Consider the following 18,788-nt stretch of genomic DNA (forward strand, 5'->3'; position numbering starts at 1 on the left):
ACTGGGATTTACAGCTGTGGATGTTTATGACTCGTTATTATGATGAATCTGGTATGTACTGCATTTTGATTATGCATGTTTTGATGTGTACTGCTTACACAAATTTTGCAAATACATTCCTTATAAGCTTTCCATTGGAAAAACAGCGATCTGTCAGCGATATATAGTTTGTATTGATGAATTTTGGCCCGTCTCATTTAATCTATTCATAAACATTAACACATGCAAACAAAGAGCCTTCAGTGCTCCGGTGTTCAGGTGCAGGTTAACAGGTTAAATTGTAATAGTATTTCACAATGTTACTGTATTTTTTATTCGGTGAGCATAAGAAACTTATTTCCAATTTTTTTTAAATCATTAAAAAAAACCTTGATTCCTATGAACTACCCAAAGCATACTATTCAGGTTTTTTTTTTTTTTTTTTACTCAGCTTCTGGAACAGTTACGGACCAACAGGGCTAATCTGAAGCCAGTGCAACTGCAAATGCTGGAACAGTTGGAAAAGCAGCTCAGTCTAATGCAACAAAATCAGCAGGTATGGATCATGTACAGTGGTGCATAGCAGACTGCAAACATTTTGGTAGATTTTAATATTGATGGTTTGCCTTGCTCTGCCCAACAGATGAGACTGAATGCTATGGGTCAGATACGACCCAGTGTGTCCAACGGTCCTATAGCCGACCCCTCACTGCTTATGAACTCTAATTCCACATCATCCTCTCACCATCCACACATTGCTCTTTCCCGCACTCCTTCCACCCACTCACGATGCGCTGCTCAGCCAATAGCCAATGGACCTGTCCCTGCAAGCCCTGCCTCATGCACGGCTGGAAACTTGGGTAACACAGATGCCGTGTCTGTGGGCAATAATCACCTCCCAGGAACAGGGAGCAACGGAAACGTGCCTTACTTGCGGCAAAACGCACTACCTCATAACTGCACAACCCCCACCAGCAGCAGCATGGATGATGAACCGTGGAAAAGCCAACACATCAACTCCACTCAGGTGAGATTATAACGTCCTGATCATTATTATCATGTTATGTACAATATTAAAGTTCTTTAGAATCGTTGTGTGGCAAATCAACCAAATTTCAGAAACTTCTCCAGTTCAAAATTTTGGTCTTTTTTTTCTGAAGAAAGGTAAATATTGTGATGAAAGCAAAAATATTACATGTCATGGATAAGTATTTACTGAGTAGTCCACTATTTTGTTGTGGATAATTTGGAGCCAAATTACAGAGGGGTAAAATGACTTTAGAAAGATTGTGACATTATTTTTTAGTGTAAAAGTAGGGTAAATGAGCAGGCACCATTATATATTCAATATCAACTAACAATATATTGTGCTTCTCTAGTTTTGAATTCTTAGGGTAGAATGTAAGATGTATTTCACTGCTTAACCCAGTTTTTCTTTCACTTTGTCAATATTTCAGGGGCTTCAGAAGAGTCCAGGTTCATGTTCTGCAGGTCCTAATGGCGAGCAGCCTTTCTCTTCCGCTGGGCCTTCCCAGCCTACCCTGGCAGCCGGCACTGGCGTTCCAAATCAGGCCGGACGTTCGGCCACAGCCAGCGAAATGTTAGCGCCAGAGGCCAGTCACAATCACCTCCCCTCCCTTAGCTCCCCTCACTCTGCTACCTCAGGTGGACAGCAAGGCATGGTTCACACCAAAGAGAGCAAGCCTTCAGGAAATGGGCATTCCGCAGGGACGCCTAACAGCACTGCCACTGCAGAAGGACTGCCTAATCATGTCCATCAGGGCCAAGCAGACGCTGCTGGGGCGAAACCCTGCTCACCAGGTGTACTTAGTTCAGACAATCCTCAGCTCTCTGCCTTGTTGATTGGAAAAGCCAATGATAGTAATACTAGTAATGGTGGTGGATTGATGGCTGCCTGCACAAAGGTTAACAACGTTCACCCAAGTCTGCACCTGGGGCTTAAGGCACAGGAAAACTTGGTGGCCTCCTCCGCGAGTTCTGCCATGTCTACAGCCACACCCTCACCCAAATCGGCAGACCATCACAATACTCAGAACAGTGTTAACATCCTTAACAGCCCCGCCCTCAATGGCAAAGGTCTAGAGGACTCTCAGAGCCCGTTGAAGGTGGCATCTCCACTGGTTTGTCATAAACCCACGTCTCCCTCGTTCACCCCGTGGTCCTCGGTCTCCATCTACTCCAGCTCCAGTGACGTGCTCAAAGCATGCAGGTAAGTTACTCGTTCTTGTTTGCATATGAGCCGAGTTGTGCAGAATTCCAGACAGATTTCTTGATCGGTTTTGTGCTGTTATTTGGTTATGGTTATACTAAGCCACCTTAATAGGATTATCAGCTTTGTTTGTGTGCATGTAATTACATAGCCCCATCATCACCTTTTCTGGCATAATATAAATCCATCCTAGTTGATTTGGTTTAAATCTGATGTAAATGATGTTTTAGGCTGATAACTTGATGTTTTGATTTGTGCTAGAAACAGATTTGCTGTGGTGAGCTGTTAATTATTTGGAAGGTAGTTGAAATAGTGCTTTTGTTTAGTATTATGTTTACAGACCCTGACATTTTAAATACTAGTGTATGCACGGTTTTATTTGTTTATTTATGCAGTGCTAATTTCATATGCATTTGTTAATCTATCTAGTGACTAGTACTAAGCAAGACTAAAAAATTCCTGCTTGCTAAATATTTTCTATGCCACAGCATAGAAAAAAAAAAAGCTATTCCATCATTAATAATGGCAGAGAAAGTACCACACAAGACTAAGCTGCAGAAAATGTCAAGCAGTCGAACTTGTCAGTTTTCACAATCACCAAGGTTCCGCTTCCAAACAGAAACCAGCATGACTACGCTCCAGCCTCACAGTTGTAATTATTTAAAGAAATTTTAGTTATCGAACTTTTGACCCTCTAGCATGTTGGTTAAAGTGGGACATTTCGTCAGTGCTTACAGTCTTATTAGACTGTTTGTTTTGATTGGAATGGCTGTTGATGGGGAAGGACATTGCCAGTGTGTCTCTGTCTCTAGTGATCTGGCTTGTGGCTCCACCTGTGTCTAGAGAGCAACAGCACATGTGCTGACCCTCAGAGTCCCCATCATTTAGACAAGAAAACATCAGAGATTAGTTTTCACCGCAGCATGCAGTCTATTAAAATGAGATTTGGATATAAATTATGTATTATATTATATTATATACAGCCATCCGGACATGCTAATTAATATCTCATGAAATTTATTTTACAGAAACCTAGGGAAGAATGGTGTGTCCAGTAACAGCATCTTGCTGGACAAGTGTCCCCCTCCACGGTTACCACCTGCACCCTTCCCTCCTCTGCCAAAGGAAAAGCTCAATCCTCCCACACCTAGTATTTATGTGAGTGAAACATCATCAACATCTGACAGGGTGCAGCCTGGATGCTCTTTATCTACTCTTCTAGTTTTACTGCCATCATACTATTTACTAGTCAAAATACAAGCCAAAAAAACTTTTTTTTTTCAATTCCAAGCTTTTTTTTACATTTATGCATTTAGCAGATGCTTTTATCCAAAGTGACTTAACAGTGCATTTGGGCTATACTTTCTTTACCAGTTTGTGTATTCCCTGGGAATTGAACCCACAACCTTTTGTGCTACTGTATGTAATACTTTACCACTGAGCCACAGGAACACTTTTTCTCCAGTTACCTAAACCAACTTTTTAAATCCTTGTCAGTTGGAGAACAAGAGGGACGCTTTCTTTCCACCTCTACACCAGTTCTGCACAAATGCAGCCAACCCCGTTACAGTGATCCGTGGCCTGGCTGGAGCCCTCAAACTAGGTGAGAGTGTGTTTCTGGGTACTTGCCAAAGCACTGCTTACGTGTGAGCACTGATTTGTGGTTTTTGTTTTCATTTGTCATTTTCTGGGTTTTGTTGTGTATTAGCACCTTTGTTTAAATGATTATGTTGTAGTTTTGTAACTGAGCACTCTGTCAAACATTTAAATAGCACCACCACAGACGGAGTTTTACACACATTTCAGGATGATTTTGGTGCAAATGACAACAGCACCATCTGCATGTTGAAAGTGGCATTACATGGGAGCATCCCCACCACAGAAAACAACAGTAGCAGTAGCAGCGTTCTTCTTAAATTGAGTTTTTATGTACCTGCTTTTCAAACCTCATAAATGACATGATGGAATATATCATTTTGCTGAGAGATGGGCTCTATTGGTCACCTTACTACAGAAAGTAGAAGTATTTTAGGAAAAATTTACCTTAAATTTTACAATTAGTTTTGGACTGATATTGTCCTTGTAATCGATTTGTCATGCTCTATCAATTTTAGACCTTTTATGTATACTTCATTATTGGCTGGCAAATTGCTGTCAGGGAAATGTGGGCCATATGGACAAAATTTGTATTCTCCTGTCATGTTAAATGTTATTTTTACTACATAGCAAAAAAGGTTTGTTTGTCCATAATTTTCTATATTTGGCCCCAAACTGTGTTTAAGGGTTTTGAAACCTAAACCTCATATTCACGTTTGATTTAAAATTACAATATCCTTCTATTGTGTCTTGTTGCTAATTTAAAAAGGCTGAAAATTTAAATCACACATTCCTTTCAAAACCATGCCTTAAAAATACAAAAAAAAAAACAGCAATAAAATAATAGTAATAATTATTATTATTTAATATTTATGTGTTTTGGCTTCTCTTCATGTCAGATCTGGGATTGTACTCTACCAAGACTCTGGTGGAGGCTAACCCAGAGCACATGGTGGAGGTGAGGACTCAGTTATCTCATCCCACTGATGAGAACTGGGATTTGACTGGAAGCAGGAAGATGTGGTGTTTTGAGAGCAGCCGGTCTCACACCACCATCGCCAGATATGCCCAGTACCAGGCCTCGTCTTTCCAGGAATCATTGCGGGTGAGTTGTCATAATTCAGATGTTAAGGGAAAGAAAACATGCAATCCTAAAATGTTGAGAGCATAATTCATTAGTGGCATCAGTTTAACATAACTTTAAATTTCTTGGTCGTAACGCAATAAAAAACAATGTCTAGAATCTTGCACTCTTGATTGTTGACGTACTGGCCCCACTTCAGAGCGAATGGACAATCTACATTTTCTCCTTGTGTCATGCCATTTTGGTAGTTTTTTTACACTGAGATTTTTGATAAAGGTGCATTAGCAGTTTCTGAAGCGATCCAAAAACTTGAATCTCAGACAGCTGTGTTAGGGGATTTTCACAATAGCATTGTTTGTTTCATGTCACAGCTCAGTTTGTTAGGATAGAGTGAACGCTGTTTTGTTTTTTTTAACTCTGGTGTGCAAACCGTACCCGAGCCTGCCTAAAAAAGGTGGTCTGGGGTGTGGTTAATGCAAACTCTGGTACGGTTTGCTTCTGATGGGAATGCTGTCATACTAAATCATGGAAGTGAATCGCTATTAATGATCTATGAATTGGTCAATGTGATCGTATGTGTTTACTCAGTCGCTCTCCTGATAAGCGTGACTTCCAAAGTACAAAAATGAAGCAACCATCCATTCATTTTGCCATCTTACATAGTTGATACCTATTAGGGATGGCACGGTTCACTGAAAAAAAACGAACCGTTCGGCACACGCTGGGACAGCGGTTCAACTTAAATCTGACAAAGCATCTGTAATATGGTTTGCTATAAATAGCACACAAAACAAACAGGGTTCAGTTAATATGTGTTTCTGTTGATGGATGCGCATTCTGGCTTCCCAGACATTACAACAACAGCGATGAGAGAGAGAAAAAAAACTTAGACAAAACATTCACTTTTGTTCAATGCGAATGCCGTATTCTGGAATACGAGCAGTCATTTAATCCGTCATCACCTGGGTGCTGATAGAGCGCTCACAGATGAGATCTGAACAGCACACGTTAATATGCGTTTAAACTAAACTCATTTAAACATTTAAGAGCCAGAGGATGCGAGCTTGCACAAATATTAAGCTCTCTCTGAAGTATTGTTTAAATGGACAAATTCACACAAAAATAATGTCAAAATGCCCATCTTGGTAAGTATCCTACAGCAGACATAGCCGGCTGAACGTAGGCCTAATGGATCAGTGCATTTTTTCATCAGTCTTTATATTAATCAACAAAGAAACCATTCACTGCTCTTGATTTAAAAAGCTTTTGTAACTTTAATAAAAAACAATCTTTAATTTATACAGTCAAATATGCAATGCTGTTTTACATTTGATTACTTTATTCAATTTCTGTACCTAAAAACTAATGTTAGACCTTCCTAAACAAAAAAACTGAAAATCACTGTTTATTGTTTGTTTCTTTACTGTATTGTATTTATTTGTGCTGTTGCTTGTAGTAGGATAGAAAAAACTTTTTTTTTTTTCTTTTTTTAGAAAGTATAGTTTTCCAATAAACACAGCACATACTGAATTGTACCGAAACCTTGACTCTAAAACTGTGAAACAAACCGAACCATGAAAAAGTTGAACCATGCCACCCCTAATACCTATCGAAAAGGATAAACATCTCCCGCTATGATGACACAAACGTACCGTGGTTCAGAACCAAAAACTATCCGTGTGAAAGCAAACCAGCGGGGGCAGGGGAGGGGGGCAGCTGTTTAACTCTGGTTTGGACCAAGCAATCAAACCAAGCGTGAAAGCACCCAAAGACAGACACTGAATGCTGTTGATACTGATAAACACTTCATGATTGATGCTTAGATTCTAATGGTTGCTTATTCGCATTTTGCATCTAACAGGAGGAAAATGATAAGAAAGGGCAGAAAGACCACTCAGACACAGAAACTGCTCCATCAGAAAAGTAAGTCAATGTTCAATTAAAGTCCATATGTTTTAAACCCTTTTGACAGAACGATAGTCTTTAACTGGAGCCTGCGTTTGTTTCAGTGTGGTCCGCAGAAGAAGAGGTCCCTTTAAGCACATCAAGTTTGGGACCAACATTGACTTGTCAGATGAGAAAAAGTAAGTGCTCACTGGTTTTGTTCCTCTTCAAGGTGTTTCTTTATTCATGTGCAACATGGAATAGAAAGTTGCAGATCTGCTTATATGCATTAAAGTCATTGTGAAGCCAAAACTTGTTATATGAAAATGAATTTGCAAGCACAGCTTTTGGTGGGAAAATTGCAGATATAGGCACAGCTGTGATCAAGCATCGGTAGGGCTATTATGACAGTGTATAATATACTACCATTCAACCAGACAAAATGTTATAAAAAACCATAACAATGTATATTAGGATTACAGTTTAATCCTCATGTTGTGTTCCCGTCGTTTTGACCTACAGAGATTTCCTTTTTCCTGAAAATGCTAGTTATCACATTGGACTAAACTTACTGACTCTCAGGTGAAATAAGCTTAGATCAGTGAGCCTTACAACCGACCTTAATTGAAAAAAATTGACACTCATTGAATCCAAGATTTGGTGATAATTTTATCTTAATGAGAGATTTACAAGCAATTTTTAAAAGACTGGTCATTTTTGTACCAGTAACACTAAATAAGGTAAAGGATTTTCAGCAAAAAGGTTAAAATAGCTGTAAAATCATTTAACATGATTTAAAATGTTAATTTTTTTAGCTTTGATTGTAGACTGGAGTGTTGAATAGAGCTTGTTGTGTGCGTGCGTGCACGTGTGTGTGTGTGTGTATATATAAAATCCTCCTAATGTGCTAATTTTGTAATTGAGAAAGTTTCTTGTTACTTGTTAAGACCTTTTTCTCAGTAGAAAATGATGCTCCATGAAGTGCTGTAGAAAGAGTTTACCGTATTTTCCGGACTAGAAGTCTCACTTTTTTTTCATAGTTTGGCTGGTCCTGCGACTTATAGTCAGGTGCGGCTTATTTATCAAAATTAATTTGACATGAGCCGAGAGAAATGAACCAAGAAAAAACATTACCGTCTACAGTCGCGAGAGGGCGCTCTATGTTTTCAGTGGTAGGCTACAGGAGCACAGAGCAGCGTAGAGCGCCCTCTCGCAGCTGTAGATGGTAATTTTTTTTTCTTGGTTCTAAATAAATGCGACTTATATGTTTTTTTTCCTCGTCATGACGTATTTTTGGACTGATGCGACTTGTACTCAGGTGCGACTTATCCGAAAGTCCGAAAAATACGGTAATTGAAATCCGAAGGAGGATTGTGTCCGTGTAGTGTTCAGACAGACAGGGAGACGTGCATCTGACCTCTCTGCCCTGTGGCCTTGCAGGTGGAAGCTGCAGCTGGCTGAGTTGAGTAAGCTGCCTGCCTTCGTGCGGGTGGTGTCTGCAGGGAATCTGCTCAGTCATGTGGGCCACACCATTCTCGGCATGAACACAGTCCAGCTCTATATGAAGGTCCCAGGCAGCAGGACACCAGGTCAGCTCATTGGCATGCCAGCACATACACATCTCGCTGTGCTTTACCTCAAATACAGACGTTACAGAGCTGAATGTAGGGATGTTAATAAAAATACTAAGCGATTCCTTTGTTCCATTCAGGTCATCAAGAAAATAACAACTTCTGCTCCGTGAACATTAACATCGGCCCTGGAGACTGTGAATGGTTCGCCGTTCCTGAGCCGTACTGGGGTGTCATGAATAACTTCTGTGAAAAGTGAGCACAATCAAAAAGGCTTTAATTCTACTAAAACACCATACTTTGTGTAATGTAAAATATGAATTTCTGCATGTTTTTATGGCTTGCATATGTACTGACTGACATATTCTTTATGCAGGAATAACATAAATTACCTAATGGGCTCATGGTGGCCTAATCTAGAGGACTTGTATGAGGCCGATGTTCCAGTGTATCGTTTTATCCAGCGACCCGGTGATCTGGTCTGGCTCAATACAGGCACTGTGCATTGGGTTCAGGCTATCGGCTGGTGCAACAACATTGCCTGGAATGTAGGACCACTCACTGGTAAATAGTTGCTTATCATATCACTGTTGTTGGGCCCCTGGATCTGTTCTAAAACCTTGTGAGCTGCTGATGACCTACTGCCTACATATGCAGCTGTTTTCTGACGGAGCGACTGAATCATTGTTGAATGTCTAAAATGAATGTTTGGAACACTCAACTTTGGCAACTTGTTAAAAAGCTTTTAAATCTTTTTTCTAATTTTCTAAAGGTAATTATTTTGTGTTTTGAGATCACTTTATTAATAAAGGATGCATAAATTTAATTTAACATTTTTGAAGAAAGCTGTTTTACAGCCTTGTAAAGTGAAATATAATATTAGTATTACTGTTATTTGTGACCCTAAGGTACATTTTTAGCAATAGCCAAAAATACGTTTTATGGGTCAAAATTATAATATTTTGTTTTATGCCAAAAATCATTAGGATATTAAGTAAAGAACATGTTCAATGAAGATATTTTGTAGATTTAAATATAGCAAAACTTATATTTTGATTTGTAATATGCATTGCTAAAAATTAATTCGGACAACTTCAAAGGTGATTTTCTCAGTAATTTTTTTTGCACCCTCAGATTCTAGATTCAAATAGTTGTATCTCAGCCAAATATTGTCTGATCCTATTAATCCATTTATCAATGGAAGGCTTATTTATTCAGTTGACACTTAAGACTTAAGTTCACTTTCACTTGGTTTTGTGGCCCAGGGTCACATTTAGGTGCTTTACTCTAAACCTTAAATTAAAATGTAGATCATCTATTAGTTATTGATCAAAGTGTCTAATTCTTATCTGTTCTTCGTCAGTGCATCAGTACAAGTCTGCTGTGGAACGCTATGAGTGGAACAAACTCCAGAGTGTCAAATCCATTGTTCCCATGATTCACCTCTCTTGGAACATGGCCAGGAACATCAAAGTGTCAGACCACAAACTCTTTGAGATGATCAAGTAAGTCTACTCAACCACATTTACGATTGTGGTTCTTTGAGAAGTCACAATGAGAAATCTCAAGCAGATTACTGAAACCGTTAAATAAGGTTTGTTCCTCCTCCTCAGGTACTGTTTGTTTAGGACACTAAAGCAGTGTCAGATGTTGAAGGAGGTGCTTATAGCTGCTGGTAAAGAGCTAGTCTGGCATGGAAGGACCAAGGACGAACCTGCTCACTACTGTAGCATCTGTGAGGTGTGTATTCTTCACCTAAAGTCTTTTAGATTTGAATCGTCTACATTTGTTTCAAATTGGACATTTTCTGAAAAAATTTTTTTTTTTAAAAATATTTAAATTCTAAAAATACATGGAAAAGTCAAGTATTTAAGTATAATATTTAAAGTATTTCTAGTTGTGCTCAGCTCTCAAATATTTCTTTGGTTTAAAATTTCATTTTGCAAATGTGATCTCTGAAAATTCTTATCCTTTGATCACAATTGGAAGCGTCGTGAAAAATTAAGTGCTTCTAAAAACCCCCCGTGTTTATTCTACGTCTTATCATGGTAATCATGTTGAGATTACGATAGAAAATATGCCTGTGATGTTGAAATGTATTAATTTTTAAAAATCAGGAATTTCTTTTTTCAACAAATTTTATACAAGGCTTTATTTATAGATGCTAGAATGCATGTTCAAGAAATGTCATACAAGGCTTTGTAAAGTTAACATTCAAAGTTTCTCTTAACACTTTGCTCACTATTAGGTAATAACTATTATTCATTATGTAATTAATATTATAGAAAATAGATATTTTTAGATTTTTACCTGTTTTATTATTTTCATTTGATTGGATGTTTTCTGTTCATGCATATGTTTTAATATATATATATATATATATATGTATTTATCCCAGGTGGAGGTCTTTGATCTGCTGTTTGTCACCAGTGAGAGCAACTCACGTAAGACATACGTGGTGCACTGCCAGGACTGTGCTCGGAGATGCAGCCCTAACCTTGAGAACTTTGTGGTTTTAGAGCAGTACAGAATAGAAGACCTCATGCAAGTGTATGACCAATTCACATTAGTAAGTCTCAAAGGCCTTATCTAGAGAAGCCCTTGCCTTCCATAGATCTCTGGCTGAACCTTTTCTACCACCTTTCTTATATTTGTATGATCAATAGTCTCAGATAGCAAGAAATGAGTCTTCTGGCTCTTTCCACAGGCCCCACCCCTGCCCTCCTCCTCCTCAACTTGACGTTAACTTTAACTATTCCTTGGATAACACCCTGGAACGCAACACATCACTTTCTGATATTCAGGAGACCTGACCCAGTTCCACACCACTGGTTTCTGTAGCAGACCCCCTCAAGGCTGCTGGTTCGAAGCTGTTTGTCTATGCAACCTTGCCAAGTATGGAGTTTCGGCCCACTGGAGTGAAGTGGGATCGTCTCCATCTTCAGGACTGGTTCAGCTTGTTCAGCACCACTTCTCTTTAAAACACAAACTACAAATGGACTAATTTCTGAGGAAAAATGGTTTTGTGTATATACCACAAATGGCAAAATCACTCAAAACTACTGACTCTTCCTTTTTCTTTTACTGTTGCTTTAATCTTTTTTTGTTGTTTTTGTTTCTTTTGTCCTTTTCTGTACTTCATGTACGAGCTAATACGTTTTCTTTGAATTTCATTTTCTCTTACGTTCTACCATAGCTGGACTTTTTCGTTCAACATTTTCTTTAGGTAACAAAAAAAAAGAGAGAAATTTTGTAATGTGAATTTTTTTCTTTTCCTTTTAAAAAATGTTTTCTCTTTTTCTTAAGGAAAATGTTAAGTTGGGGGGGTGGGGTGGCCAAGTCAAAGAAAAATGGGTTGCACATAGACTAAGGAATAAACTTTAATTTGTTTTTTTGTGTTATATTTCTAATCTTGTAAATTTACACTATTTATAAATATTTATTGCTTGGAAAATACTTGTTGATGGAATGCTATGTTGTTGTTTTTTTTCCTCTCCAGAGTTCCTGCCATTAAATTTTATGGAGTAATGTCATTTTGAACATTTCTCTTTTTACATTTTCTATACATGAATAAAACTGCTTCGCGAGCATTGTACAGTAACATGAAGATTGATATGGTTTATGGGTTACTAATCAGAGTTGTCTTTGTAATTAAATGATTCTTTTGTGATGAAATTCCTTGTCTCGTCCATCAGTTATAATATGTATAAATTTTGAATATAATTTTTTTTTTTTTTTGTATGTTTCAAGGTTTGTTTGTTTGTTTGTTTTGATAACAAAGATCCTTCACTGGATATATACTGATTACTGATGATGTTACACAATCCATTTCATGGACTGTATCTGTGTCCTTGATGCTGTAAGTGATAGGCCTTAAAGGGATAGTCCACCCAAAAATTCTGTCATTTACTCACTTTCTTATTATTCCAAACCTGTAGGACCACCTTCTGCGAAACACAATAGATATTTTGAAGAAGACCACTGGAGACCATTGACTTCCATTGTATGGGCAATATTCTTTTTAATTTTATTTCTAATATAGTCAATGTTCCAATGAAGAAAAAGTTTAGAAAACTTGAGGGTGAGTAAAAGAAGATACAAATTATTTCTGGGTGAAAGATCCCTCTCAAGTATGTAGTTTTGGTCTAGAACTTATCACTATAGAGGCATTCAGGATACCTGTATCCATAGAGAGCACTGCATGGCCTTAATGTCTGTAAAATGTCTTTTAAGGTTTGGACAGCAGCAATTATTCTTTGGTCAGACTGAGATTGGTCTGCACAGATAGCGAGAAAACTGACTGCTTCTTTGGGAAGATGACCTGACTGCACATCATTAGGCAAGAGCAGATTGTTAATGACATGTTTGCAAAGTAGAATAAAACTCTGTGCGGCTTGAACAGTTTCACACGGAGGCAGTCTTTCACAAGATCCACTGAGACAGGAGAAGACATCGAGGTGTTCTGGTAACAAGTCTTCATCAGGAGGATATCCTGCAAGAAGGAGCAATGTAATAATGATTTAAGAATAACGTGTATGACGCATAGCGCCAGATTAGGTTAAACAAAAAAATTATCACTCTGTAGTAAACCTCAGTGACAGAACCAAAGGGGTGTCCAGGATGGCACTTAATATCCTAATATTTCATTTTCCTTGTTTAATTGTACTCTCAAGCCACAAGTTCATTTTCTTACAGAGTGAAAAACCGAGCAAAGAGAACAGAGACAAGACAGAGCAGAATACTTTTGATAACGGGAAACAAAGTCTCAGCATTCAAATTCTGTTAGTTTTATTAAAAATTTGAAATGATGAATACAGTCACATGCACATCACATGTGCTCCCGCTTTGCCTCAGTTCAGAGTTAAGGAGTGCTAATTATTATTAGCATGAAATAAGAATGAATATCTGAGGGTGTGCTGAAAGATACACTAAAACTTACTGAATGTATATTGTCTCATGTAATCACTCAATGAGCGTTCAACCGCGGAAAGATAGCAGCTTCTAAACATTGTCACATAACCACATTCACCATTCAGTGTTCATAAACTAGTGAGAAAAATGTACACTAGAGAGGGGTATTTTTATTCATATATATTTATATATATATTTTTGTAATTTATAAAATATAACGTTATAAAAAAAGGTCTAATATGAATGGGGTTTAATAGGGTTCCCTGCCTACAGTTTAGATTAGAAAGGAAAAAAAACCTAAACATTCAGGCCACTTAATCGCAAATTTAGATTATATCCTGAATAATTCTCACTACAGGCTGAACTCAAAGTTGGTAGCCCTGTTTGGATTAAGTTCCTGAACAGCATTTACAAAAATTCACTGTATAAGTTAATGCTCCATCCGCTGGTTAATATGAGAGAAATAAGTTCCAATAGACTAACATGTAGTCTGGTGTATAGCTAATGTAGGGTAATGTGAAGTAATCTTATCATGCTTTTTTTATATATATATACAATTCTATAAATAATTAATTCTATAAATAAATATCATTATTATTATTAATGTTGAAAACAGTTGTGCTGCTTAATATGCAGGATTCTAATGAATAGAAGACTTGAATTAAACTTGAAACATGAAAATGATAAGTAAGTTTGTTTGTGTACATGGTCAAAGCAATATTTGACCATAAAAACTATTTACAGGTTGCTGCACACATAACTAAACCAGAACTGACCTTCCTTCAAGTCAATGATCCCTATGGTACTGGTATCCACAATGAAGACCCTGCTATCATCCAAGGTACCAAACATGTCCTCTGAGATGTTCGTGTAGAAGAGGCTGAACTGGAGGCTGTTGGAGCTCAGGCTCTGCGTGATGTGAAGAAGCTGGTAGGCGATGTCCGCACGGCGCTCCAACGGAGAGGAAAACAGGTTCCTGAGGGGTGTGCTCCCTGCCCAGACCATCATCCTTCCACAGGAGCCATGGTAGCGGAGGAAGGGCCAGCCCTCCGCGCCTGGAAACATCTGGAGGCAGAAAAGTCAAGAGTAGGGCTGAAAACAGGAAGTGAGGGAGATTGAGCATGCAATGCCAGTGTGTTCATTTTTGCTTTCTTTAATTTGAGTTAAAAATGTGTTATCTTTGCCAAGGAAGTGGCAAGATGAAAAACACTATTTTCTGTTTCAAACTTTGACATAGCATCTTTAGGTTATAATAACATTACAAATTTAAATCCAGGTTTTGATTTTCAAAGATTTATTATAAAATTGTAAAGTTATTTTTCATTACTTTGAAACTGTTGAAAATACACAACATAGTAAGTGGATATGACAGCCTCTGAACTTGGTCAGTACTAATTATATTATATCATAATCAATACTTCGCTTCCGAAATGAATTCACCTTGTTAATGCTATAAAATAGTTACAGCAACAAAATAAGATTTCATGATGAACAAGAACATGAACGACAATATCACATTCCCTTACATTCAACTTCCAAAAGTGCATCATCTTTGCCATGTTACATTCATTTAGTTGACTAGTACTATGTGCTGTATTAACAAAAGCATACATGGCATTAATAAAAACACTGACAAGCTAAGCAATATAGCATTCATAATCGAATGTGATTCATCTAATGAACGTGATGTAGCGTAGCTTGTCAGTGATCTACGGCTCTGTGTATTAAATGTCCACGTGAAGGACATTTATCGGTAGGCCTACTATTAAACACAATTTATTTTTATTTTTAATTCACTTGAAAAATATTAACAGCTTAAGTATATATCTCGCAATTCAGATTTTTTCTTTTCCCCCACAGAATCTTAAGTTCGCAACTTATTTCATATCTCACAATAATAATTAATCAATTAATTGAAATAACAATGTTTTTAATTAAGGTACGAAAAAGAAATACTATGGAAGTCAATGGGAACCACCAACATGTTTGACAAAAAAAAGCGAGGTAGGATTGTAGCGAAACAGTTTTAAAATAGAAAATTGAAACGAAATGCAGTGATATTTTTTTTCTCACACATTGTCATTTTAAATTGAAAATTCTAATAATTTGTTTAGCAGTTCCCAACTGAATGTGATGATGCAAGAAACATTTGTTTGTTTTCGAAATTTTAGACATACAGGTAAGAGCTAATTACTTACTAGAATTAGAATTACACCTAGAATTTCCTTCACCGTTCTGTTTGTTTAAAACAATTTGTTTCCCCGCAGTGTTCAAGACTGAGTTCATGCATTGGGAATGCACTGAGAATCACCTTTATGTTGCAAGCGTCATGCTCAATTGCTGCAAAATGTGCAACTGGCAGCCATCTTATTGTTATACCTGCATTATGAGAGGTTGTTGATTGACAGCCAAGGTATAAAGAAGTCTGAGTTTGTCCTTTTCACTGAAGTGCTTCATCTGCACACTACCCACATCGGTCACTTCAAAGTAGCGTCGCACAATGCGGTCCAGCAGCCTCTGAGATGGACAGCGCAGCATCGGGGTCACCAGACCCTAGAAAAAGATTGATTTAAACAACTCATACGTTTTCAAATGAGATCTATAGGGCGTTGTTTATTCAACTATGGGTATGTTCCTTTTGCACTTTAAAATGGTTTGTTGTGGGGGGAAATTACATGCAATTTAGAAATGGAACATAAAAATGCCCAAACTTGAAAAAACTCCCATATAACATAATTGATTTAAAGTTTGGCTACAAAGGAAGAAATACACTTGTTACCTTCATCTTCAGCAAAACTTTAAGAACCACTGATAATCAAGAAAAAAAATGCCACACTGTAAGTGCTTAATTGGCACCTCCTTGTTGTCAAATGAACAACCCTTTGAAATTGAATTGTTCAGACCTTATATCCTGACCGCAAATAGACATCAGAATACAGAGACTGAATGCAGACCTTCACCATGCTGGGAAGCAGTAGGTTGGAGCGGACCCATCTCTGGAAGCGTGACGTGGCTTTGAGGACCGCTTCAATGCTGCAGGATTTCCCTTTGCCTGCTGAGGTGCAAATGCTATTGTCTGATATCTGGTGCAGGTGTGGAGACATCAAGCGGGACACCACCACAGGTCTCCAGCCCGCTGTGCTGTCTGTATAGTTTCCCTCATATGAACGCACATCTGCTGAGGAGAGATTCGACTGAGAAGTCAGCCATCTTTCAAACCTGCGGTAAAATAATAATCAGTGTCCACATTAGCTTCCTGTTTTTGCTTTCATTGCTCATGCGCCCTCAGATCAATGAATAGATACGGTGAGCTGCACATTTTGAGCTTTATACTGACTTTTTATATTCCTATAGCATGCAATGCTCTTATTTGAACATATACAGGCTGTAAGCAGAAAGTTATTAAAGCTGGATATTTCATTTAAATGAATATAATATATTAGATCACTTAACTTTAATATTTAGACATTTTTGTATTTCGACATTTGGATACCTTGTCCTGGAGATCAATATGCTTTTACTATAGTATGAATATCTTTAAAACCTCTCTTTAAGGACAAAGAGAATATTCTTCTCCGACTTAACAGAAAAATATTCTAGTTTACCTTATTTCATCCTTGAAAAACTTCTTGCAAATGGATGTTCCAGTGCAGGCGTTGCATTTATCCAAACCCAAGAAGATTCTTCTGAAGTCATGGAGTTTCTCTTGGGGTGCTGGTGAGGGGTCTGGAGTACCAAGTGCCAGTATGATGTACAATGTCCAGAACTCTGACCATATCCCTGCCATTACTGTATCCGAAACCCCAGAATCACAGCACCATAGTGGGAGCCCAGTATGGTTAAAAACCCTCCACACTTAACATGAGCACATTAAACAATGAAGTGGCACCTCTTGAGTCTTAGCTGTAGTAGATCTGTTATATCCCCACCTCACTTAGACAGGAAACACATGGTGAACAAAGATAACCCTTGTCGTCATGGTGATACTTCCTCGTGCATACAGCCTAATTTCAAAGCTGTACATGCAAAGGTTGGATACCCTTTTATACCCATTGAGTTTTTCTGAAATGGTGATTTTTAAGACCTTTTGTGTGTAATTTATCGATTCCACCTGCATAATGCAATGTTATTTTAAAGATTGCATTTCGAAGTTTGTATAAATTGATCTGAGAGAAAAAAAAACTTTTAATATAAATTAATGTTAGAAATATTGCAAAAAATAAAATTAAACAAATTCATGAAAATGTTTAATATTTAAAAACTATAGCTTAACTGACTGTTGGGCTGTTATTCAGACTAATATTACTATTTTACACTTGCTGTGTCTGCAGTACACTGTCCACAGACACACAGTGTTTTTGTAACAAATGTTTCAAACAGGCCTCCAACACTAAGATCATGTCTAATGATAATCATTCACTTATTATTCACAATTTATTCACTTTATCAGAACCATTCTTTCCACCAACAACATATGATTAAGAGTTATCATCTGCAGTGAAAGACACATATGCTATTTTGTCTACAGAATGTTATGCAAACATTGAATATGGACATACCTCAATGCTTCTTTGTATACTGTAAAAAAAAAAAAAAACTGGATATGCAAAGTAACCAGAGTAATTTGAGAAGGTAACTTGCTCGCTGAAATAATCAGGCTATGTGACACATAATAAGTATATAATATTAGGTATACAAATGTAATAAATAGTGGTCTATACTGTGTAGTAAGCAATATGTTAAGAATTCGTCTCTGATAATATCCCTATTTGGTATTGTGCGCTTGCTTTAATATTGCGATTTTTTTTTTCTCACCTAGACAAGCTGTGCAATACACAAAGCGGGCAATAGATGTCAGTCGTGAGACTTGAAAGACTGACTTCAGCTGCATTTGATCCTGAAAGATTAAAGTTTATTCCTGTCGCGTTAGTCACACTCGTGATTCATAGTGCATGTTAAACATGCTTGTGTTTTTACAGTTTTTGCAGTGGTTTTCAATCCTTGTCCTGGGGACCCACCGCTCTGCAAATGTTGTAAATCTGTCCATCTGACAGACACAGTTCAGTTCATGGAGTCTCTTGGCCTGATTATCTGTATCAGGTGTGTTAAATAACTGGTGTTAAATTCCTGGTGTGTCCCCAGGAGTCAGGACCAGGATTGAAAACCACTGAACTAGAGATTATTCAAGATAAAAAAGAAAATATAAACAATTTATTAGACATAAATATTTAAACACATGAATGTAATAGTCTGCTATATTCTTTTAGGTTTTACCTTCTCCTTTTTTGGTATTAGCTGTACTGAAGTAGGCTTATGTTATTCATTACAGTCACTTAACTGACATTTTTACACAAAGTGATTTACAGTTCACTCAACAACCATCCTGTTAGTTCATGATATCGATCTTTGTGGTGTTAGAAGCACCTTTCTTGTACCAACCCAGATCAGTTACCTGTAGGCGTTATTGTAAAGCATAGTTTAAATAAATAAACAAATAATAGAATGAATAAACACAATGTCTGTTTGTAGAAGT

General features: G+C 37.5%; 2 protein-coding genes across 2 annotated transcripts in view; one reads left to right on the forward strand and one right to left on the reverse strand.

Moving 5' to 3' along the window:
* The window catches only part of LOC132153046 (lysine-specific demethylase 6A-like), a 62,157-nt gene extending 50,138 nt beyond the window's left edge, over nt 1-12,019 (forward strand). Inside the window, exons 17-31 of the mRNA XM_059562187.1 lie at nt 431-535; nt 623-1,006; nt 1,437-2,209; nt 3,238-3,367; nt 3,707-3,812; nt 4,705-4,910; nt 6,751-6,812; nt 6,899-6,973; nt 8,214-8,362; nt 8,485-8,599; nt 8,721-8,908; nt 9,708-9,849; nt 9,958-10,084; nt 10,743-10,913; nt 11,052-12,019. Coding sequence (XP_059418170.1) covers nt 431-535; nt 623-1,006; nt 1,437-2,209; nt 3,238-3,367; nt 3,707-3,812; nt 4,705-4,910; nt 6,751-6,812; nt 6,899-6,973; nt 8,214-8,362; nt 8,485-8,599; nt 8,721-8,908; nt 9,708-9,849; nt 9,958-10,084; nt 10,743-10,913; nt 11,052-11,084 — 2,766 coding nt within the window. The 3' untranslated portion in view covers nt 11,085-12,019. The remainder of the gene's footprint in view (nt 1-430; nt 536-622; nt 1,007-1,436; nt 2,210-3,237; nt 3,368-3,706; nt 3,813-4,704; nt 4,911-6,750; nt 6,813-6,898; nt 6,974-8,213; nt 8,363-8,484; nt 8,600-8,720; nt 8,909-9,707; nt 9,850-9,957; nt 10,085-10,742; nt 10,914-11,051) is intronic.
* A 403-nt stretch (nt 12,020-12,422) lies between these two features.
* On the reverse strand, nt 12,423-17,168 carry LOC132152492 (divergent protein kinase domain 2B-like). The gene is made up of 5 exons (XM_059561255.1): nt 16,861-17,168; nt 16,210-16,474; nt 15,635-15,808; nt 14,032-14,320; nt 12,423-12,836 (listed from the first exon to the last, which is right to left on the reverse strand). The coding sequence occupies exons 1-5, from the start codon at nt 17,040-17,042 to the stop codon at nt 12,490-12,492; spliced, it is 1,257 nt and encodes a 418-aa protein (XP_059417238.1). The 5' UTR covers nt 17,043-17,168; the 3' UTR covers nt 12,423-12,489.
* Between the last annotated feature and the right edge of the window lie 1,620 nt (nt 17,169-18,788).

Source organism: Carassius carassius, chromosome 11 (assembly GCF_963082965.1).
Source record: "Carassius carassius chromosome 11, fCarCar2.1, whole genome shotgun sequence".
NCBI lineage: Eukaryota > Metazoa > Chordata > Actinopteri > Cypriniformes > Cyprinidae > Carassius > Carassius carassius.